Below are 24,872 nucleotides of genomic sequence, written 5' to 3'. Positions count from 1 at the left end.
GATTTGATTTCCTCGAAACACTAGAAACTCAGTAGAAAAGTAAGCTCTGGCTGATTTGATGTACTTAGAAACACTAGAAACTCAGTAGAAAAGTAAGCTCTGGTTGATTTGATGTACTCAGAAACACTAGAAACTCAGTAGAAAAGTAAGCTCTGGCTGATTTGATGTACTTAGAAACTCAGTAGAAAAGTAAGCTCTGGCTGATTTGATGTACTTAAAAACTCAGTAGAAAAGTAAGCTCTGACTGATTTGATGTACTTTGAAACACTAGAAACTCAGTAGAAAAGTAAGCTCTGGCTGATTTGATGTACTCGGAAACACTAGAAACTCAGTAGAAAAGTAAGCTCTGGCTGATTTAATGTACTTAGAAACACCAGAAACTCAGTAGAAAAGTAAGCTCTGGCTGATTTGATGTACTTAGAAACACCAGAAACTCAGTAGAAAAGTAAGCTCTGGCTGATTTGATGTACTTATAAATACTAGAAACTCAGTAGAAAAGTAAGCTCTGGCTGATTTGATGTACTCAGAAACTAGAAACTCAGTAGAAAAGTAAGCTCTGGCTGATTTGATGTACTCAGAAACACTAGAAACTCAATAGAAAAGTAAGCTCTGGCTGATTTGATGTACTCAGAAACTAGGAACTCAGTAGAAAAGTAAGCTCTGGCTGATTTGATGTACTTAGAAACACTAGAAACTCAGTAGAAAAGTAAGCTCTGGCTGATTTGATGTACTCGGAAACACTAGAAACTCAGTAGAAAAGTAAGCTCTGGCTGATTTGATGTACTTAGAAACACTAGAAACTCAGTAGTAAAGTAAGCACTGGCTGATTTGATGTACTTAGAAACTCAGTAGAAAAGTAAGCACTGGCTGATTTGATGTACTTAGAAACTCAGTAGAAAAGTAAGCTCTGACTGATTTGATGTACTTTGAAACACTAGAAACTCTGCGGAAAAGCAAGCTCTGGCTGATTTGATGTACTTAGAAACTCAGTAGAAAAGTAAGCTCTGGCTGATTTGATGTACTTAGAAACTCAGTAGAAAAGTAAGCTCTGGCTGATTTGATTTCCTCGGAAACACTAGAAACTCAGAAGAAAAGTAAGCTCTGGCTGATTTGATTTCCTCGGAAACACTAGAAACGCAGTAGAAAAGTAAGCTCTGGCTGATTTGATTTCCTCGGAAACACTAGAAACTCAGTAGAAAAGTAAGCTCTGGCTGATTTGATGTACTCAGAAACACTAGAAACTCAGTAGAAAAGTAAGCTCTGGCTGATTTGATGTACTTAGAAACTCAGTAGAAAAGTAAGCTCTGGCCGATTTGATGTACTTAGAAACTCAGTAGAAAAGTAAGCTCTGGCTGATTTGATTTCCTCGGAAACACTAGAAACTCAGTAGAAAAGTAAGCTCTGGCTGATTTGATGTACTCAGAAACACTAGAAACTCAGTAGAAAAGTAAGCTCTGGCTGATTTGATGTACTTAGAAACTCAGTAGAAAAGTAAGCTCTGGCCGATTTGATGTACTTAAAAACTCAGTAGAAAAGTAAGCTCTGACTGATTTGATGTACTTTGAAACACTAGAAACTCAGCGGAAAAGCAAGCTCTGGCTGATTTGATGTACTTAGAAACACCAGAAACTCAGTAGAAAAGTAAGCCCTGGCTGATTTGATGTACTTGAAAACACTAGAAACTCAGTAGAAAAGTAAGCTCCGGCTGATTTGATGTACTCAGAAACACTAGAAACTCAGTAGAAAAGTAAGCTCTGTCTGATTTGATGTACTTAGAAACACCAGAAACTCAGTAGAAAAGTAAGCCCTGGCTGATTTGATGTACTTAGAAACACTAGAAACTCAGTAGAAAAGTAAGCTCTGGCTCATTTGATGTACTCAGAAACTAGAAACTCAGTAGAAAAGTAAGCTCTGGCTGATTTGATGTACTTATAAATACTAGAAACTCAGTAGAAAAGTAAGCTCTGGCTGATTTGATGTACTCAGAAACTAGAAACTCAGTAGAAAAGTAAGCTCTGGCTGATTTGATGTACTCAGAAACACTAGAAACTCAATAGAAAAGTAAGCTCTGGCTGATTTGATGTACTCAGAAACTAGGAACTCAGTAGAAAAGTAAGCTCTGGCTGATTTGATGTACTTAGAAACACTAGAAACTCAGTAGAAAAGTAAGCTCTGGCTGATTTGATGTACTTAGAAACACTAGAAACTCAGTAGTAAAGTAAGCTCTGGCTTATTTGATTTACTTAGAAACACTAGAACCTCAATAGAAAAGTAAGCTCTGGCTGATTTGATGTACTTAGAAACACTAGAAACTCAGTAGAAAAGTAAGCTCTGGCTGATTTGATGTACTTAGAAACACTAGAAACTCAGTAAAAAGTAAGCTCTGGCTGATTTGATGTACTTAGAAACACTAGAAACTCAGTAGAAAAGTAAGCTCTGGCTGATTTGATGTACTCAGAAACACTAAAAACTCAGTAGAAAAGTAAGCTTTGGCTGATTTGATGTACTCGGAAACACTAGAAACTCAGTAGAAAAGTAAACTGGCTGATTTGATGTACTCAGAAACACTAGAAACTCAGTAGAAAAGTAAGCTCTGGCTGATTTGATGTACTTAGAAACACTAAAAACTCAGTCGAAAAGTAAGCTCTGGCTGATTTGATGTACTCAGAAACACTAGAAACTCAGTAGAAAAGTAAGCTCTGGCTGATTTGATGTACTCAGAAACACTAAAAACTCAGCAGAAAAGGAAGCTCTGGCTGATTTGATGTACTCGGAAACACTAGAAACTCAGCAGAAAAGTAAGCTCTGGCTGATTTGATGTACTCAGAAACACTAAAAACTCAGCAGAAAAGGAAGCTCTGGCTGTTTTGATGTACTCAGAAACACTAGAAACTTACCAACAGAATATTTATTAAGAAATAAAACTTTAGGTATTTTTCGATTTCTGATTATCTAAGACAACACATTATTTTGCATATCTCAAACCTTATAACATTTATCTCGCCTGAAACAACTGAGACTTCATAAAAACTACAAAAATGTTGAACATATTTTATGTATTATTATAAATGACCATTCCTCGTGTATCACCAATAAAAAAATCTTACATATAAAGTGTGCGTACTGACGTCTGTTTCTGGAAAGGCTACATTAGTTACAGTGAGTTTCTGGCTACAAGCAGATGACAAATGGGTAAAAAGGATTGAACCACTGGTATCCAAAATGCTCAGAAAAGCTTCTTTGTCAGATGGCTCAAGTGGTGAAAGATTAACTTCCTGGAAGAAAGAAATGAAATATTTATGTACTAACTGAGAAGCACATAGCATTAACTACACTATCATACACAGTAAAAAACATATACACTAATAAGTACACCACCATAACCCCTCATACCAACCAAGTAAATTACTAACTCTAAGAAAGGAAGAGTTACTTTCTTGAGTCCAGAAGTTTTGAACTGTGTCTTGTGGGTCACTAGGTGTTAAACTTTAGGTAAATTTTAATGGTTAAAGTTGGTTTAAACAGAACAATTACTTTTTCATAAATTACAATGTCCAACTGTGACTTGATTTTAGATAGTTTGAAACAAGATCACACAGCCCAAAAAGTTACTAATACATACATACATATATATCTATTGAATTAGAGTTTGTATTTCAAACTTTGACTAACACACAAATTGATTTGGTAGTCAATAGAAAGAAGTTTCTAACTTTAAATATTAATGAATAGTTGAGCTTTTTATAATTGTTTAAATAACCTTCACTCACTATATCTTAAGAAGTACTTGTGTTAACTTTTTCAGTCTTCAAAGTTCTTACATTTTCCACAATTTTTATTATTTACAGTTTCTTTTGTAGAGTCATTACTTTATTGTTTAATTCTATTTCATATTACACTCTGTTCTTGTGCAATGCTTCTTTTCAATGCATAGTTTATCATTAACTGATAAATGTGTTTTTCACTTGAAAAAGAGCACTTCTTTAAAACAGCACCACGGAAGTTAAAGACAACCACAAAATTTAAGGTAAAACTTTTTTATCACCTTTGCATTTTTCTATTTATTCATTTGTTAGTTAAGCTAACAGAAGATGTCTTAACAATCACAACAAAATTCTAAAGGTTGTGCAAATATTTTCTGTAGCTGAAGTTTGGAAAACACTCAGATTAATTGGTCAATGGAGAGGCATTCACTTGGCGATACAGTCTAAATGAAGCAAAGTGCTACACATGTAGAACATGAGGTTATATAACCTATATGAAAGCCAATGTGTCTGTTACATCACATTATACTTGATTTCTCAAAATAGGAGACACAAAAGCTAAGTTGTTTTTATCCAGATAGAACAGTTCAACTACTATCTGCCCACTGATTTCAGTGACGGGGGGTTGTAAGAGTAGTTAGTATTGATATAAGCCTAAGGGATAGATGCATTGTGGGATTACCTAGCCTAAAGCGAAGTGCAAACAATCTGTCATAAAAGTAAAAATACTGATTCTGAATCAAACTATCTTCTGTTACATCACCAGTGATTTTAATAACATCTTCTACTTTCATTTCACAGATAAACAATAATTTTAGGTTATACTTTTACGATAAGCAACATGACATAAGACACACAGTGGAAACATTGTATTACCAAAACACACTGGTTTTATATACATTAGAAATTATTAATACCACTGATTTTTACTAATAATTATTCCATGAATACACAATGGCTTCCTTTTGAGAATTATCTCAAATCTGACTGGCTCAGAAAGGAATTTACTGACACTTGACTTACTCAACTATACTTTCCTGCTTCTTTGTTAGTTAAGCTTGATTTTGTAAAATTTATTTACTTTAGTTAGCTATGGCATAAGATGTGGTAGTATGTACCCCAACATTTTTAACAGAATATATACTAATTCATAAAATTACTGCCTTCCAGTTTATTCAAATCAACCAAACAAAGCAGGGAAACTTAATGGCACAAAAAAGTCTGGAATATCAGATCTATAAAAAATATGTTTTCAGATACCATCAACCATGTACAAAATGCGAGAAACACTACTGCCCATTTGTTTCAGTTAGTTTATATTCATTTGTCACGAGACATAGTGTAGCTTTTAAAAATGAATACATACATTCTGATCCTTTTTGTGAAAGATTAATGTTTGGACCTACACTGATAAAGCTTCTAACCAGCACTTTTTGTTAATGTTACATTTAGAAGTTTTAAAAAAATTAATTTTTGGCTTTAATATCTTATGTTTCACCACGTTCTTAACGAAACCAAAACCTATACCTACTCGTATATTTTATTAACTACTTCTTACATGTGGTGAAGTAAAAACATGTAGCCTAATTAGGGACATATCCCAACTGCTGTGGAACCAATTTTTAAAGCTCTCTCTCTCTTTCTGAGGTTAATTTTTACCCTTTCTGCATTATAGATTGAGAAATTTTAAAAATATATCTTTGGTGAGCAATACTTTTTGTTCATAACCATATTATCTGAAAAATGTTTTTAAAATGTCATTCAAGCTACAGTCGCTGTTGTTACAATATATTTCCTTTATATGTCAAAATTTATATAACTGTTGCATGATATTTATGCATTCAAACTCAAAATAAACACATTTCCTGTTGCATTTTATTTTAGAGGAAATTATATATTTTAAATTGGTGGGTGTGGTGTTTGTTTGTTTTAACCAAGCCACATTGGGCTATCTGCTACATCCACCATGAGTAATCAAACCCCTGATATTAGTGTTATAAATCCATAGACTTGCTTGCTATACTTCATACATACAAGTGGCTATATGTCATAAATAAGACGCTATCATCAAGTAGTGTGCCCATAGAAACAATGATAATCCCTCACAGTTCACACACTTAACTTCTACACCCATACTAGCCTGTGTGTTCCAAAGTTCAAAATAATTCACCTTGGGTCCTCTGTGATCAACTGCTACTTCCTTTAATACTAATAAATTGAATACTAGAGTGAAAGTTTGTTATTGCTATTTTGGTAACTAAAACACTTAACTTTCCATGTAAGTTACAGCAAGAAACCTTACACAGGAGAACTATTTCAAAACACCCTCTGGTTTATATTATTACTGTATCAAATTTTATTTATTCTCAAATATACTTGCACAGTAATACAGAATATTTGCACACTCATATTCAACTACTAGAGGCAATCGTGCCCTGTACAGTAACTCAGTGGTCAACTGTTTAATGAAATAGAGCAAAAATGCAGAAACCTAAATTCCTCATGTAACTGATATGAATTTGACAAGTTACACAAAAACCATTTACTGTATAAATAACTTCAATTTATGTATTTTTTTTACAAACACATCACTCAAGGCATATGTCAAATAAAGCACGTGTATTTGTACCTCAAAAATCAGTTATTTCTCAAGAATTTTTTATTTTCTACTTATTAACAGAAACAAATCACCAATGGCACAGATTATACAGATTTACTAAACCTAAACAGATACCTAACTGTACAAAACATTTTTAAAGATCTTTCTTCAACTATTACTCACCTTGCACACCTCTAGTGTATGTATAGCAAGGACAATCACCAAAACTCTACATTTATGATTCAACAAGAAAATAATTCAGATGTAAAAAAACATCCACCAGTGTAAAAGATTTTTGAAAACATGCTATTTTAATGCATCATTTAAACATTATCTCTAACATAAACAAAGAACCAATGGCTTCATGCATTCTGATATTAGTCCATAGCAGTGTATTTGACATTTTAGCATACTGTTACAAACTGTTGGAAAGTGGTGCTGAGACAGTTCTGTCTTTGTCTTTGTACAATCTTATGCACTAACTAGAAGAGAAATGTGTAAAAAAAGGGAAACAATGGAATGTGAGAAGAAATAAAAACAACACATCCCTGAGAGATTACACCACTTGTGAGCTAAGTGTATTAACTTCCCTTTAGTGTCACCAACATGGGAAGAAACATGGAGAACCTAAAGAAAAACATTAGACAAATAACATGATCCGTCAGTGTAGACAGACTAGGGTTCAACACACCGTAACATGGGAATTTGAACTTAGTAAACACCTGGAATTGTACATCAGGTCTGTGGTAGGAAGTGCCCTCTACTTTTCATCCCAAAACACATGTACTGGTAAGGAGTAGAAGCTTCAACACCAATAACTCACCTCTGTATGCATAACCAACACAGGATCCACCAGGAATTGACATCTGGCAGATATAAGAAAGGTTGAGAGCCAGGTGGTATTCCTTTTCAGTCCAAAACCTGGGGGATTGAGAATTTTTGTCCAATATGCACATGGAGGAGGGCATCATCCAAATATTTGGAAAAACTTATGTGGCTGGTTCATCTCTAACCAACACCCAATCCCTGAGAACTGACATCCAGCAGATGGGAGGAAGGATGGTTCCTCAACTAGAGGGGCAAACTGTTCAGCAAATAGAAGGTGATACTTCCAGTTAGGTGTATCTGTCTTCTTCAGATAACTCAAAAGTCACATTTGAGGACAGGAATTAGCCATGGTGTGATGAGCTGATCTGTGAATACCACGATGTCATCCATAGATAGACCCAGTTCATCTCGCCTAACTGCACCTGGAGATAAAAACTAAATGAAACAGTGGCAGACCATCTATTACAAAAGTGTGGCATTGAGGAAGGAAAACACAACCCCATGTCAGATACTATGGTAAAGAATGAAGTTTTGAAGCATACATTAAAGACAGTTGCAAACAACGAAGGAGCAGAGGGGGTTCATGGGACTCCGTGTACAAATTCTGGGCTGGAGAAGTGTGGAAGGCTCCTGTACAGAGCTGCAGCCCCTGATGGTGAACAGGGTTCAACATTTACAAGGCTGAAGTCCTATCCTGACACAGTCACAAACCAGATATCCATAGTTGATCGAAAAAGGGCACAATAGATTTTTTAGCATGGAACACTGATCTGCCCCAAAGAGGTGGAAGAGAGAACACAGAAGATGTTCACTGTCCTTGTACACTTGGCGCGCGTAGCTGCTTGAAGTGTGGAATGAAGGTCAGCTTACAGTCAAATGTAAGCCCCAAGAACATTGTTCAGGGACCAAGGAAAGCATAACTTCATCAATACGGAGTTCAGGATCAGGGTGAATACCCAGTTGACAGCAAAAGTGAATACAAACAGTTTAGGAGAAAGGTTGAAACCAATTTCTGTGGTCCACGTCAGTAAATGATTTAAAGGAAGTCTGTAGCTGCCGCTCATACCTCATATTTAATGACTGACACGAGATGTGGAAGTTGCCAACAAAGAGACCGTTTGCACCTATAGGAAGTAGTTGTCCATTGATTCCATTAATCTTCATCATGAAAAGCGTAACGCTCCAGACACAACCCTGAGTGACTCCAAGTTCCTGTGGGAAAGAATGAGAAAGTGTCAAACCCACATGGAACTCGGAATCGCTGATTCATTAAAAAATGTTCAATAAAAATGAGCAAATTGCCACGTAACCCATATATATGGAGGTCTCGCAAAATGCCATACCTCCATGCTGTATCATAAACATTCTCCATGGTGGAGTGCTGTCTTTGGAACCTGAGTGGGTGAGAGGAGGTTGTTTGATTCAATGAACCAAACAAGATGAGCATTAATCATCCTCTATAAATCTTACAGAGACAGCTCATCAAAGCAACTGGACTGTAGTTCAGAAGAATCTTGGGATCCTTCCCAGGTTTAGGAAAAGGGAATACAATAGCATGGTGCAAAGCATTGGAAAAAAACATTCTCTTAGACTGATAAAGAGCAAGATTAAGTTCCACCAGTGTAAAGGGGTGATTATTGTCAAAGAGATAATCATTCTGCCTGTGTTTTAATGGCTATGAAAATGGGGGATGAAGTAGAAGTGCTAGATGCTTGAGAAGAGCTTTCCCCGACGAGAGTATTGATAATGCCCTGGTCATCAGAGAACAAGACTGAAAGGAGAGAAGAAGGATATTGGCCACTAACCTTTCAAATTTTGTCCCATATAACTTTGAAACTGGTGGTAGAAGAAATGCTAGAGGTGTATTTAATCCAAGATGCCTTCTGGCCTTGACATCTGACCCTGCTAAAATGCGATGCAGTTTAAAAGTGTGGGATATCTATGAAAGGTATTTCAAGCCTATTTTTGAACTTTTCTTGTCATGTGGCAGACAGGATTCCACCAAAGATAAGGATACTGTAGAAAACATGTCAAAGTTTTAGGAATACACTGAGTAGCTGCTTGACCAGTCAGTCAGTTGCTGCTGCCACACAGTCATCTATCGATGGTTTATACATGATGGCAGGATCAAGTTCTGAGAGTGTTGAAAGAAGGTCAGTTAACCTGTTCCAACTTCCATCAAGGCACGCGGGTCATTTACCATAACCAGTCTCTCTCAAAATGATAGGAAAATAATCACTACCACATGGATTACTGTCGACTCTCCAAGAAAAGTAAATGAAAAGTGAAGGAGTAGATAGAAAGATGAATACCAGTAAAAGACTAACGAGGTGCATGAAAATAAGTATAAGAACAGTATTGAAGATAGGCAAATTGTGGTCCAAAGCATATGCTCTATAGCACAACCCCTCCCCATCAATACTAGTATCACACCAAAAGGGAGATGTGGTCATTCCATGTCAAATCATCCAGGGGGCTGCAGGTGACACCCACAGAATGCCTTGTAAAATTCACGCTCATCTACCCATGTAATGAAAAATTGTAAAAGATTAGATCAGTATCTCTAATAGTTTCTAACTTACAGCCCTGTAAAATGTAATTAATTTTTTGTATTTTTGAGCAACTTTGGCTGCTTAAAGCTGCAACAGTAAAGTTGGTAGAAAGCTGAAATTGGCTACACTGACTGAATTAATCTCACAGAATTCAAAAATTGTCTCAAACCAAGTTTATCTCTCTTACGATTTGCATAGTGAGGCTGTAAAATCACCTGAAAACCCAGAATGGTAAAAAAGCATTGGTTAATGTAATTAGCCATAGCTCTGAGACTTAATATGATACAAAGCTGTATTTCGTTTTCTAATTTCTTATAACATGTCAGTTGATAAATCAGCAATTGTTGTAATTAAAAGTCTATTAGATCTCTTGTAAAAAAATGTAGCTGCATGCTTAACAGCATTAAATAAACATTGCTTTGTTCAAACAGCTTGATTAAATTTCTGAAATTCGAGTTTGATTATGTTGAGATCACTTTGACTTAGAACATAGTGGCGAGCACTACTGCCTTGCATGGTAGGTACACTTACCTAACAAAGAATATGTATGAAAGGAATCCAGTTTCATCTTTACATGACCTTGCAGGCCATAAGAACAGTTTGTTTCTTGATTTCTTCATAAATGACACCAACACATCAGAATGTTCATCTGATCTATCTTTTATGTTTCCCACATACCATTCATGATCGTATATGCATGCCACATATTTCCCTGGCTGATAATTGTCATTGCTATCATTAGACCCTATTTGAGCTGCTGTAGCATCACTTTCACTGCTACTACCAACAGTTACAACTGTACACACATCATCATCTGATAGTGGAGAATAAAGCTATGATGTGACCTAATACCTGCCATAGTTTTGCATTTTTCATAGCACTCAAGTTGATCAAACTTTACACAATTCTGCAGGACTGATTCCTGATGGACAAGAAAGAACTGAATGCCCTGAATGTGGTCCTTTGCCCAATGGTACATATCAGAGACACTTAAAATTTGAGAATTTATTATTTTACACAACCTTGAATTTTTTGAAGATCATGTTCAGAGATGTAAGAATATATGGTAAAGGCTGATTAGAATATTTCAATGGGATTCATAAATTATTTCAAAATTGTATGGATATCTTTGCATACAGTAACACACCTCAATTGAAGTGTTTTTTTTTTTCAAGTAAACAACGTATGGTCAAAGGATACTTTAAAACAGAAGTACACAAAGTCCGGTCTGCAATGAGTCGCAAATTAGTCTGCGATGTCCAACAGGAAAGTCAAACATAGAGTTCACACCCTTAGAGTTTGCACCTGTGCAAAGATTAAGCGCTATAGAAGAATATGCATTAGATTAGATACTGGATGGTTCCATATTTGTGTTGAGCAACAAAGAAAATTTAATAACCAAATCTTGTTAATGCATAGGCATTTAATCATTGGCACAATGACGTAATATGTCCATAATTACAAAATCTCACACATTCCAATTGTTCTTCGAGATTTACTTACGAGCCCTATTTTGATATTATTTCGTAACAAAAATGGCAGCTAATTGTAAAAGAAAAGTTGACGACGAAAACCAGCAGTTTCATGATGATTGGACTGCGCAAAACTGTTTTGTTCAACAACAGAAGAACGTGATTTGTCTGCTGTGTCATTCAACAGTAGCAGGGGCAAAGATATCCAATATAGAGTGTCATTATGAGTTGAAGCATAAAGATTTCCACAATGTTGTCAATGTTGAATGAACAGCTCAAATTGAATCTCTGTTGCAGTTGCTGAATCACAAGCAGAACGTTTCCTCAAAGCAGTCAGCAGATTTTGGTACAGCATGTGAGGTCAGTTACGATATTTCGTTGATGATAGCGAAATTTGGCCGACCGTTCACTGATGGTGATTTTGTCAAGCAATGTATGATTACTGCATTGGAAAAGTTGTGTCCAGAAGCAGTTCGCAAGCTACAAATGGTGGCTTAGAATCGTATGACAGTTCAACGAAGAATTTCACACCTCTCAGCAGACGTGACAAGACAGCTTACAAATAAAGCAGCCAACTTTGTCTACTTCTCTCTGGCAGCAGACGAGTTCACTGACGTCAGTTCAACAGCACAGCTACTAGTTTTTGTTCGTGGTGTGTTGTCATCATTTGATATCACAGAGGAACTAATTGGCATGAATTCCATGAAGGGTCAGACAACTGGGTCTGCTCTATTCGAGGAGACAGTATGACTGTGTAGTAGTGTTTCATTGGATTTCATGAAACTGGTAAGTGTGACAACTGATGGAGCACCAGCCATGACTGGAGAAAGTAAGAGGCTGGTTGAACTGTTGATGAAGCATCGAGGAAAGCAGAACAGACAATTGAAGTTGCACTGTATTATTCACCAACAGAACCTGTGCAGTAAAGAACTTGGTTTTCAGACACTGATGGCATTAGTGACAAAAACCATTAATTTCATCCAATCACGAGGGCTCAATCACCGTCACTTTCCGAAGTCTTCTTGAAGAAATTGATTCAGACTATGGTGACCTTGTGTATCACTGTGAAGTATGCTGGCTGAGTAGAGGGAAGTTGCTCAGAAGATTCTGGAAGTTGATTGATGAGGTGATAGAATTCCTCAGAAGCAAGAACAAAGAGACAGAAGTGATTTCCATGACTGATCCAGCATAGCAAGCTGATTTGACCTTTCTGGTTGACATGACACAATACTTGAATGATCTGAATTTGAAGTTGCAAGGCAAAAATCAGCTTGTCTGTCAGCTTCAAATCATGTCTCAGCTTTCAGGACTGCTTTCAAGTTTCAGTTGTTCTGGCAGCAAGCAGCATCAGGCAACTTCATGCACTTTCCACTTTTCAGTCACAGCTACAGAAGAATCAGAACATTGACACACAAGTATATGTTGGGAAGCTAGATACCTTGATTCAATCCATCAACTCACGGTTTCATTACTTTGACCAATGCAGATTGTTGATGAAACTTTTTGCTGATCTGTTCAGTGTGTCAGTGGATGACTTATCAGCAGAATATTAGCTCAAACTTACTGATCTCCAGGCTTTTGATGAACTGCGTGCTATTTACCGAGAAAACAGTTTGCTTGACTTCTACAAAGCGTTGCCTGATACATTTGCTAATCTGAAAGAGAAGCACTTGTCCGCACCAGCATGTTTGATAGCATGTACTGCTGCAAACAGGCTTTCTCGCAAATGAAACTGAACAAAAACAACACTCGCAATCAGCTGACTGATGACCATCTGGAAGCAGTCTTACGTCTTTCAATGTCAAACATGAAGCCAGACATTTCTAAGCTCGTAGATGACATGCAACACCATCCATTGCACCGACTTTGTGACAGTAGACGTATCATAACATTTCTTAAGAATAATGTGCAAACTCTTTGATGTAATCATTATTTGTGTGTTCGTAAATGTGATGCCCATCTTGTGTGAAACAACTGTGGGACGATTTTAATCTTCACCTTTTTGTGGCCCCTGACTCAAAATGTTTGTACACCACTGCTTTAAAAAATTATAACTCAAAAAGTAGGTTGAACACCATCCTGATGTTTTTGTAGATAATATTCAGAGATGTAAGAATATATGGTAAAAATCTGAAATCGTTGAATAGTCAAACTGTAGCCTGAAGTAGGGCTATTTTTAGCTAAATCATAAAATGTTGCATGCAACTACATTTTTTACAGGAGATCTAATAGACTTTTAATTACAACAATTGCTGATTTATCTTATAGGAAATTTGAAAACAAAATTCAGCTTTGTATCATATCAAGTCTTCAAGCTATGGCTTATTAAATAAACCAATGTTTTTTTACAATTTTGAGTTTTCAGGTGATTTTACAGCCTCACTATGAAAATCCTAAGAAACATAAACTTGGTTTGAGATCATTTTTGAATTCTGTGAGATTAATTCAGTCAGTGTAGCAAATTTCACCCTTCTACCACCATTACTCTTGCAGCTTTAAGCAGCCAAAGTTGCTCAAAAATGAATTTGCCACAAATAAAAAATAATTAACTAAATTTTACAGGGCTGTAAATCAGAAACTATTAGAGATATTGATCTAATCTTTGGCAATTTTTCATTATATGGGTAGATGAGCACATGAATTTTTTCAAGACATTCTGAGGGGGTCACCTGGAAAATTTTCCAAAATCTGGATGATTTGACATGGAATGACCCAATGGTAACTGCTCAATGAAGGCATAAAGGTCTGACTGATTATAGAGGAAGCAGGCAGAGAACAAATAATGATAGTACGACCTAAGGAAATACAGATGTCTTCAGCCTCCAAGGGTGTATCAATTGCAGAGATGCTAACTATTTCAAATGACTGAGCATAATGATTGTAGACAGAGCCCTTTAACATTTGCAGCTACTAGGCCTGACCAATGTCTCCAAGTTGTTTATTATTATAATTATTATTTATTACTGCTATAGATTGCTCATTTATGACTGTGTTTTGTGTATTTAATAAATAAATTTAAGAACATTCTTTTGAAATTCTTTTTCATACTCTGAATTCTTACTCATACATGTCATTAGCTGATTGCTTTTGTCTTTGCCTCAGCCTTTTGTTGGTGAGATGCCGATTTTGTATGTCTGAAACAATCGTTTATCCTGCCATGCGCCACAGAAAAACTGATGCGACAAACTGTACAAAACGCATGGTTGTCACTGACTTTTGATGCAATGACCGGATATTTTGCACTATACTCTTTTCTAAATTTTTGATTCACAGTTTTAGTCCTTTTAGATTTGCCAGAAACAAGACAATCTGGTGAACAAGGCCTCTTTTTTCCATCTTGTGAACAATCGCATTGGTGTTTCTATGCCGCTTAGAAAACGAAAAATACTCATCTATGCGAGTGCTGATTGGCTGATAAGCATTGATGTAACTATGAATTCCCCCACGTACCCAGTATGGAGAAGCACCGCACTCAAACTATTGGTAGACGTCAGAGATGCAAATATTTTTTATTATTTGAAGCACAAATATGATTATTGCAAGTAGCCATTTGGACTATGTCTTTTGCTTATTATAAAATTTATTTGTATCTCATTAGAAGTTTTCTTTTCACCCCTTTCAAGCCATGGGGGAACAATTTATCACCTTATTGTATAGACCTATATAATATATAATAATTTGGGAGTTGCAACAAGTCATAATATTTGTCTGTATGAGCATATAGTCGTAATGTATACACCAAAATCGTAATGATTACGCTCAAATTGTAATGGTTGGCATCTCTGCAATTCACAAGTATGTGGTGGGCACACGCTGATCAACCAGCAATGCCACCTCACCATACACTCGTCTATCATCAGACCCATTGTTTCTAAACAAAAAAAAACTACCAAAGGGTGACTGTATCAGCAGGTTTTAGAAACGTTTCCTATGAGAAATGCACAGGATGGTAAAGATCAATAAAATCCTTAATGTCATCTAAATTTGATGGAAAACCTTGACAGTTTCACTGGATCAGAGTGACCATTCCCTTCTTTATTGGGCAAAGATCTATCAACCTTGATGGATCCTGCCCTGGGTCAGGTAAACAGGTCTCTGTCTGTGGACAAAGATTCCAATGACTGAGGGTGTGAACAAATGGTCCATTTACTTTTGGGGCTGCAGAAGAGGATGGGCCCAAGGAAACATTTGAACTTGAAGGAAGTGAAATTGGGCAGTCACTAGAAGCAGTGGTAGGGACAGAGATGGAAGTAGACATAGATGCATCAACTTTTTTAACTATGGAGGGCACAAGATTCTTAAGATGTTTTGCAAACAACTCTGTTGAAGGCACGGAAAGATATGTCTGCACTCCCACTGTGGTAGTGGAATAGAGTGCAGCAGCATATGTCTGAGATAGAGTTGGGGACAATACCTTCCAAGCCTCTGAGCAAGTGATATTATTAACAGTCTTTAAGCATTGCATCTCTTTCTTTTCTACACATTTAGGGCAAGAAATAGAGTAAGAGGGGTGTGGGCCACTACAGTTAATACAGTGTGGTTCCAGGTTGCACTTGGAAACTATATAAACTGCCATGAAAGAACAAGATGAAAAATAATAATAATAATATGCAAAACCCAGCTCTTCAGGTGAGGAATGAAGAAAGAGTGCAGGGTAGATGGGTGATGCAAAAAATATTCTAAAAAGGTTTATCACGTTTACCACCATTGCAACAGGAAACATTTCACTATATCTATACAAAAACTGTATTTTAAATGAAGAACAAAATACTAATAAATGCAGAATAAAGGAAGTTATTTTAATTGAACAAAACAATCCCATCTTAAACTAATAAACAACCCAGTAACTAGATATGTAATACTAAGCTGTGAAGAAATATCTGATCATGTGACCTCTGTTCCTTACTGTATATATGTATATTCATGTGTCTGTAAACTACTTGTATCTGAGGGTGACATCTTATTAAAACATTGTACATTTATAACAACGTTTTCTTCATTACCAAGTGAAATATCTTCAAACTTATTTTCTAAAAAGTGGGTTCCTTGTCTTTAAATTAAAACATGTTTATATGCTTTTAATGAAACAATGAACAGTTGCTAAAAGAAGCTGTTATCTAACCTTCCATCTAAAAATCAAGGCTGTACTGTTCTGATCCAAAACACCAGTAGAAATTGGTCTGTAAGGGAGGGAAAATGGTAAGAGGGACATCTAAGGGATCAAATGAGGGATCAATGAAAACTGTGACAATGATGCATGAAGATGCAACAAAGAAGAATGAGTGTTGTATACAAGACATTCAATAGCTTGCAACTGAAGTGGAGCTGGTAGGGCCTGACTGAGTCAACTTGTAAGGAGGCAAGAGGCAGCCATACATCCAAAGAACAGTGAAAATGAAGGCCACTGGAATGAATCAGACGAACAAAACACAGGATCCTGAGGGGTAGTGAAGAAAACAATGTGAGACAACAAGGGAAAGGAATGGAAGTAGAGGATCAGATATACTAAATGACTTTCAGAACCCATGGATTAACTGCTAAGGACTTACAAATGTGGACAACTTGAAGCAGTCTAGCAGGCACCAGCTCTAAATCAAGAAGGGTGGTCAGGGTAAGAAAAAATACAGGAGAAGGTAATCAAATTATTGGGGTCTAATTCCCACTAAGGAAGAAGTAACAGTAGTCCAAGTTTAAATAAGATGGGACTATTATAATCAAAAGAATGATCATCCATAAAATGACATACATGAAACCAAATATCCAGGGAAGGAGGAAACAAAATAATGAACCAAAGGCTAGTACCCAAGAAGATTAGAGATGGAACATATAAAACAAGATAAAATGACAGAACATAACCTATATGAATAATCAAATCCACCTTAGAGGAAAAAGGTTTGGGCAATTCCCTCAAAAAGACAGGTGAATGAGGCATATTCAGGAAGTGAAAAAATGACTGTCCAAATCCAAACCTTTGCAAACACAGAAAACCACTATACAATAATCACCAGTTTGTGCATGAAATGGACCAATTCCTGGGTCAAGAATTGTGGTTCTAGTCCACTGGACACAGTTGTAACAGTAATCACCTGAGTGCATAACTCACAAAATTGAGAGAGAGAATATACACAAAATAATTCAAAAAAAGGGAACAAAAATGGTAAAGAACAAGGTAATTCGAGTAAACAAATTAGAAAAATAAACACTTGTGGATATGTGAATCAAACCCACGCAAAGACAATTCTATTCAACAGAACTACCAACTAAGAAATGGTTAACAGTTGCAAGATTAAAAAAAAATGCTAGTCATCACAGGGGTAGCATTGCACTCCTACTGATGAAGGGTTCTTGCACAACCATTTGCTTCTTAGCGTGCAGAAATATGTGAGAGTATCAAGAATATGGTGAGTGAAAATTTGCACCAACAGAGAACAGTACAAGTCAAGAGAGCTTCTTTTGCAGTTGGAAGTAAGATAACTTATTGGAAGATATTGCATTAGAGGGTTTATAATTTTCAATTTTTACACCTGTCTTTATATTTCAAAAAATGGTTTAAACTAGTTCTATAAATTACTAGCATTAGTTTTAAGACAATCAACTCACGACTCACCTTTTCAACAATTTCTTTTAAGGACATAGCAGAATGTTCATCAATATGGAATGCAGCACTTTTGCTAAAGGTTGCTAATCCAATTAAATCATTCTTTGGTGAATTTGTAACACCAATATATCCTGAATCATTCATTTTAGGCTGCAAAATATCTGTGAAGTAAGGAAGACTGACATGCTGAAAGCAGACAAGATCAGGGTTAATTATTTCTAATTCTGTAAACAGTTGGTCATAGCGAGGTTCATCAGTTTTCAAACTACAAGATACTACACTGAATGTTCTATTACTAAGAGCAGTTCTATGTTCAGAAGTTAATGCAGAATTGAACAGATACTGTCGACCACGAAATCTCAAGGCATTTTGATTCCCCCGTCTCAATTAAACCAGCACTGTGAACTCCATTTGTAGCATTGTTTGTAACAATATCTACTTTTGAATGTTCGGTTTGTGTGTTTGAAATAACATCCATTTTTGTCTGCTCTGAAGGAGTACTGGAAATAACTCCCACTTCAGACTCATCAGTATGAAAGTTTGAAACATCGCTAGGAGTGTTTAAAGCATTATCTACTTTTGAACGATCAGCTAATGGGTCTGAAACATTATCTACTTTTGAATGATCAGCTAATGGGTCTGAAACATTTTCTATTTTTGAATGATCTGTCAGTGTTTCTGAAACAAGACCTACTTTTGAATGGCCATCAATAGTATCTATACATGGTACTTGTTCAAGAGAGTTTAAAATATCTATTTTTGAATGATTAGCAAAAGTTTCCAAAACAGTATGTACTTTTGAATGTTCTCTGGGTATGTTTGAATCACTATTTACAGTTGAATATTCTGCAGAAACAGTTGACAATGTATCTTTCTCTGAAGATTCTGTCTTACTGTCTTTCCGTAAAATCCTCTTCAGAATGATCAGTAGAGGCGACTGAAACGGTATATACTTTTGAAGGTTCTGTAATGGTGCAGGCAGTAATAACTTTTGCATCTTCGATAACTGATGAATTCATGTAACTGACAGTGGTTAATGATGATGATGGCTGAACTGATTGGGCATTATCAACTGGTTCAGTATTCTCACCTGTGGGAAATTTAACCTGGTCAGGAACTTCCAAACTTTTAACACCTTTACCTGATTGAGTAGATTTACAAGATAAAAGATCAGAAGTTGGTGTTAGCTTATGTTCAACTTCACGATGAGGTGATTTAGGGACGGCTATGTTTTCTGTCAGATCTGACTCATTACTAATCACCACACATGGAGGATTTTTATCCTTCTCAAACTGAGATGCAGTTTCAGTATCAGCTAATGGTACCTTTGATAAGTTCATGTCCTTGGAACTTTCACATTCACTCTGAAATGCTGTGTTTGGATGCTGAAATTTATATTTCTCTTCCAGAAGAAACAGAAGAAACTTCTTTTGAACAACACAATCCCTTGTTCAGCACAAATACTGCTCACATTAACATCTACAGGTAAATAAATATCCTTACCTTTCTCTTTGTGAACATTCATGGACTCATTAACACCAGAAGTATTTATGTTCTTACTTAACTGTTCGCAGCTTTGTTGAATGACTGACACTCTACTGTCACTTCTCTCTGTTTGTAAAGAAATTTCTGAGATATCTTCTGGAGGTGGTGTAGGAATCTTACTTAAAGACTCTTGTTTTTCTGAAAGCCCAACTGAAGATTCATTCTCTTCCAATACATTATCACTCTGCTGAACTTCTTTGGTATTCCAACCTGTATCTAAATTGTTCACATCAAAACTGCTTAAAAGTGGTTTTTCTAAATGGTGTTTTTCAGCTTCAGAAATATTCTTTGTCTCTGACACACTAGTGTGTTCTGTAACTGTCTCACCCTTTTCAACCAAAGACTGGTCCCCAACAGAAAGTTTCTCTGTTCTGTTCTCCTTACTACCCTCAATGCTTTCAACATGTGAAGACTTTTTAGTCACAACACTCTTTTCAACAGGTATTTCACTGACCATATCTCCGTTTTCTTCATCAACTTCCATAGGTTCTTCTTTTAAAATAGTCTCAGGAGTAATGAAGGTTCTTGAATTTTCTGAAGTTTCACCAACGGACAAGTTATCCATCAAACTAATATTAATTTCTACTTCTGAAGAAGCTGTCTTGTCTCTTTCATTGTTTTCCATGAATTCTAGCTTTTCTTTAGATTTCCATGACATTTCACCAACAGAAACTTCTTTTGTAATGATGTTCCTTTCAATTGCAGATTCATCTCCTGCCTCATCAGTCTTCCTGCTTCTTTTCTCTGGATGTTCAGTGAATCCATTTTCAAAATTCTGAACTTCATGCTTGCGTTTTAAATCTGAAGACCCTTCTTTATTTGATTCAAAAACTTTTCCTTCATTCTTCTTTGTAGTTGGTTCACATGAAGTGTCTGTGCTTTCACTCTCAGTCTCTGCAGTTGATTTTGTGAATGAAAAAAGTCCTTGCATAGAAGATGTTGTATTATCTTTTACTATAGATTTGTATTCATCATCCATTTTACTATCTGGTATAAAATCTTTACTTGGTTCCCCTTTTTTCTCTATTACTTCATTATGATCCATTTTATCTTCTGGTTTACTCTCTTCAGTTGTTTTCTCTTCCATTCCCATTTCATCTTCATCCATTTCAGAATCTGGTTTACTTTCTTTACTTGCCTTTTCACCACCGTCCATTTCAAAATCTGGTTTACACTCTTTACTTGGCTTTTCCCCACCATCCATTTCAAAATCTGGTTTACTCTCTTTACTTGGCTTTTCCCCACCATCCATTTTACTATCTGGTTTACACTCTTTACTTGGCTTTTCACCACCATCCATTTCAGAATCTGGTTTACACTCTTTACTTGGCTTTTCACCATCATCCATTTCAGAATATGGTTTACATTCTTTACTTGGCTTTTCACCACCATCCATTTCAGAATCTGGTTTACATTCTTCACTTGGCTTTTCACCACCATCCATTTCAGAATCTGGTTTACACACTTTACTTGGCTTTTCACCATCATCCATTTCAGAATCTGGTTTACATTCTTTACTTGGCTTTTCACCATCATCTATTTCAGAATCTGGTTTACACTCTTTACATGGCTTTTCACCATCATCCATTTCAGAATCTGGTTTACATTCTTTACTTGGCTTTTCACCATCATCTATTTCAGAATCTGGTTTACACTCTTTACTTGGCTTTTCACCACCATCCATTTCAGAATCTGGTTTACACTCTTTACTTGGCTTTTCACCACCATCCATTTCAGAATCTGGTTTACCCTCTTTACTTGGCTTTTCACCATCATCCATTTCAGAATCTGGTTTACACTCTTTACTTGGCTTTTCACTATCATCTATTTCAGAATCTGGTTTACACTCTTTACTTGGCTTTTCACCATCATCCATTTCAGAATCTGGTTTACACTCTTTACTTGTGTTTTTATCCTTTTCCATTTCTTCGTCACTTTGTGAGACTGAGTTATCTTCAAAACTGAATCATTTTCTGGTTCTTCATGGTTTTGTGAGCTCTTTTTTTGGAATGTTGTACACTTTGATTATCCCCACTATTTCTTTTTTGTGTTTTTTTGAGATCTAGAAGTAGCTCGTTTATTACCAGATCTTGCTAATTTTTTCTTCTGTGTTAGATTCATTGTAATCTTTATCATTATTTCCTTTTTCACTGTTGTGGTATCTTCTTCACCTTCACTTTCTTCTTGGTAGTTAACTCGGCTTTTATTTCGGCATCCTGACCTTACTCTAGTGGCAGGAGACTCTGCTTCAGACTTAGGTGTTGATGTAGGACTTTCTTTATGACTTCGACTACGTGTAACACGTGCATGTGCCTCAGAAGCAGCCGTCTGTGCAGCTGTAGAGCTACGTCGTGACCTTCTACCTTCACTAATGGGTTCAGAACCAGGAGATACTTGAGAACGAGTTGAACATCTTGAAGATCTTCTTGGAGATTTTTCCTGTACAAGGAAAAACACAACATGATATCTAAATTCAACACATTGATTTTTGTAAAAATGTTGCTTGATTTTCTTTTATAAAACACCAAACAAAATAGATGTTAGGATAGCTGAAATAAAATATTAATAGGTAACATAAAATTAACTGAGAATATTTTAGTCCCTCTATTTTTGGTTATTACCATGATATTTTTAAATTCTCTTTTACGGATCTTTTGATGTTTTGCTAAAGTATCTGTTCCTGCCTTTTGTACTAGGACTTGCTAGTACTCTGAACTCAAGATTTTGGAGTCCCTATAACTCCAAAAATAAAGCAACTAAACAAGTAATGAGAGAGCTCTAAGAATAAAACACTGATTCCAATCAGAAAGAGCACAAAAATATATGTTGTCTTAAGAATCCTCCACAGACACAATCTACCTAATTATTATTTTGATGATTTTCTGAAGGTCTTCATTACCTAAACCTACACCAAACTAAGATCTAATATGATGTTATTGACAAACTATATCTCAAAGTATAAATTTTTCCATTGAGTGTAAGGAAATTTGGCATGTTACCAGTTCATAACCAGCCAGTCTGCTTAGATGGTCTATAAAATTAACATTACAGTACATTTATTATCAGTGAAGATTCAATTTTAGCCAAAAATTCTCCAAATAAACTTGTTTTAAGACAAGTGTCACTTCCATTTCCCTTTGTACTTCATACAAATAAATATGGTAGTATTGATACTACCACCACCATTACCACTAGCAGGAGAACACAAAACTAATGCATGTGAAGTAAAGAAGGGGAAAAAAAATCCTCCATTTTCCACCCTCTACTATAATTCAGGACCAAACTATTATTTGTAAGAGAATAGTAATCAATACAAAATGTATGTCATATGTAAAAATTATCTAAACGTGAGTGACTTCATAATAAATCATTCTAGAGCACTTCACCTGATTTTTCAGTGCTAAACACTTAGTGTTTACGAATTCTGATGAATACTACTGTCTAGCAAAGTTCCTAGTTGTAACATGCAACAATTTTTACACTGCTTTCTTATAACCAGCAAGCACAACTTGGTCTTTGGGTACACTGATATTGACAACAAACACCAATAGAAATATACTTGTTATTTGAAAAACAATCTATTACATCTCCTTACCCTATAGACTATTGATGAACTCTGATTCTTCTATCAGAGATAAGAATCCCTTGCTGTTTTACCAGTTTTTTTTTGTTTTGCAAATCTCATTTAATATGTAACATGTAGGCTACTTTCATCTACACAAGTTTTTCTTAGTATGTAGATTTCAGGTTTTATGTATGGAGTAAAAATTCAGTGTTTTGATACATACAAATGTTTTTTTTCCCCGAAATATTATTTGCCAAAATATGGGTGTGTCTTAAAAGCTGTAAAATATGGTAACAACTATCATTTCACCTACTGTACTTAATATTATATAGTTAACACATTATCTTGGAAGTTTCAGAAAATCATACATCTTTTCCTTACCGGTTGTATTTCAATAGCAACTTCAGGGATCTGTGAAGAACTTTTTTCTACCTTGACTTTGGGACTCTGGGATTTCTTTCCTCGACCACGTGGCATTTTTACTCATTACAAATTTTCCATCACATGAAATACCTAGAAAAACATGTAATAAACTTCAGACAACAATGCTTGTAAAATCCTGTGAGATATAGCTCACTCAACCAATTATCCTCCATAATTTGGAAATTCTGCAAGCATATAAAGAAAGAGATGAGACAAATTTATTTTTAAAGTTCATTTAATTTTGAAATTTTGACCCAATTTACTTTGCCTAGCCTAAAAATACCATCTCTTGTACTATTACTTAAATATTTATTAATAAAAATAACCATTGGCTACAGGTCTGAAACCTGATTTAATCGTATTATTACAAATAAACGTTTATCCTCATAGCTTGTAACCACTCATTATACTACAAAATAGGAATACAAACTTCATGTGTTGACCTGCAGAACAAAGTATTACGAATTCATTAGAAAATGTGCAATAATTACATGATCCATGTAGACTAGTTATGTGGAAAGGATATCTTCTTTGTTCATGGAACTTCCAAAAAAATGTATATTAACTTGAATGATAGGTATTTAAAAGACAAAAATCATGGCAATTCTTCAGTACATGTTAAAGTGGAAAAACTTGCAGAGGTAAAAACTTATAGAAATTTCATGGTTAACATTTCATAATAAGAAGTTATAATTGTTTTAGAACTGAAAATTGAAACATAACAGGGTTTGAGCCAGTGAATATTACCATCCACATTAGAGAACTGTTAAGTGGACCTTAATAGTGCACATTTAAAACCTTTACTAAAATACAAACAAATTTAAACAGAAGAAGGTGGCACAAAAGAAGAACTAGAAGTGGAAAGGAAGTAGGCACTTCCTCTCATACAACAGCTAGAATTCCATATTTAAGATGTGGAGAAACAGTGCCAAGATCATCAAAAAGAGCATTCTTTAGAAGGCTTCCTAAGAATGTTCGTGAAGTGTGGCCTCTTATTAAGTAATAGCACTCCCATGAGAGACGTCACCACATCTGGAACAAGTACATCTTGCACCCAATGAGGTAGTGTTGCATAAATGTGTAAAAATTAATTTTACACATGTTGGTCAATTCAGTTAAAAAACAAACAAATACTGGGGACTCTACACCCAGGAGATGATAGGATGGAGGGTTCCTAACCAAACAGTAATAGTGTGACAAATGGAATGGATGTGTCCAGCAGTGTAGAATGGTTATGGCACACTAGACCATATTTGGGGAATCTAGTCCAAAATCAGACAGCCTTGGGTATTTATCATTTATTTTGTGATATGATAGGTCTCTCATTTTCACCTTAAGCTTGTAAGATGGAAACATATGTGTCTGACAGGACAGGGCACACATATGCAAATCCACAACCAACAACTCTGGAACCCAGCATCTGAACAGTAAGAAGGGAAATTCCTGTGTGGTGGTTCACTCAATTCAAAACACAACTGGACTTCTGGTTCCTTGTACAGCAGCTCCATGTACTACCAGAATAAATT

The 24,872-nt window shown here is 35.8% G+C and overlaps 2 protein-coding genes across 2 annotated transcripts in view; both read right to left on the bottom strand.

Moving 5' to 3' along the window:
- Positions 1–18,677, bottom strand: part of LOC143251193 (uncharacterized) — a 46,930-nt gene extending 28,253 nt beyond the window's left edge. Inside the window, exons 1-2 of the mRNA XM_076502613.1 lie at positions 17,823–18,677; positions 3,108–3,275 (exon numbers count right to left, since the gene is read on the bottom strand). Coding sequence (XP_076358728.1) covers positions 3,108–3,275; positions 17,823–17,957 — 303 coding nt within the window. The 5' untranslated portion in view covers positions 17,958–18,677. The remainder of the gene's footprint in view (positions 1–3,107; positions 3,276–17,822) is intronic.
- Positions 18,678–21,392: 2,715 nt separating this feature from the next.
- Positions 21,393–23,458, bottom strand: LOC143250368 (uncharacterized). The gene is made up of 2 exons (XM_076500813.1): positions 23,305–23,458; positions 21,393–21,797 (listed from the first exon to the last, which is right to left on the bottom strand). Exons 1-2 carry the CDS (start codon positions 23,398–23,400, stop codon positions 21,393–21,395), a joined length of 501 nt encoding a protein of 166 aa, XP_076356928.1. The 5' UTR covers positions 23,401–23,458.
- Positions 23,459–24,872: the final 1,414 nt, after the last annotated feature.

The sequence above is a fragment of the Tachypleus tridentatus genome, chromosome 5 (assembly GCF_004210375.1).
Source record: "Tachypleus tridentatus isolate NWPU-2018 chromosome 5, ASM421037v1, whole genome shotgun sequence".
Taxonomy (NCBI): domain Eukaryota; kingdom Metazoa; phylum Arthropoda; class Merostomata; order Xiphosura; family Limulidae; genus Tachypleus; species Tachypleus tridentatus.
Note: the sequence above shows the minus strand (reverse complement) of the source record. Positions and strands in the feature narration are given on the sequence as shown.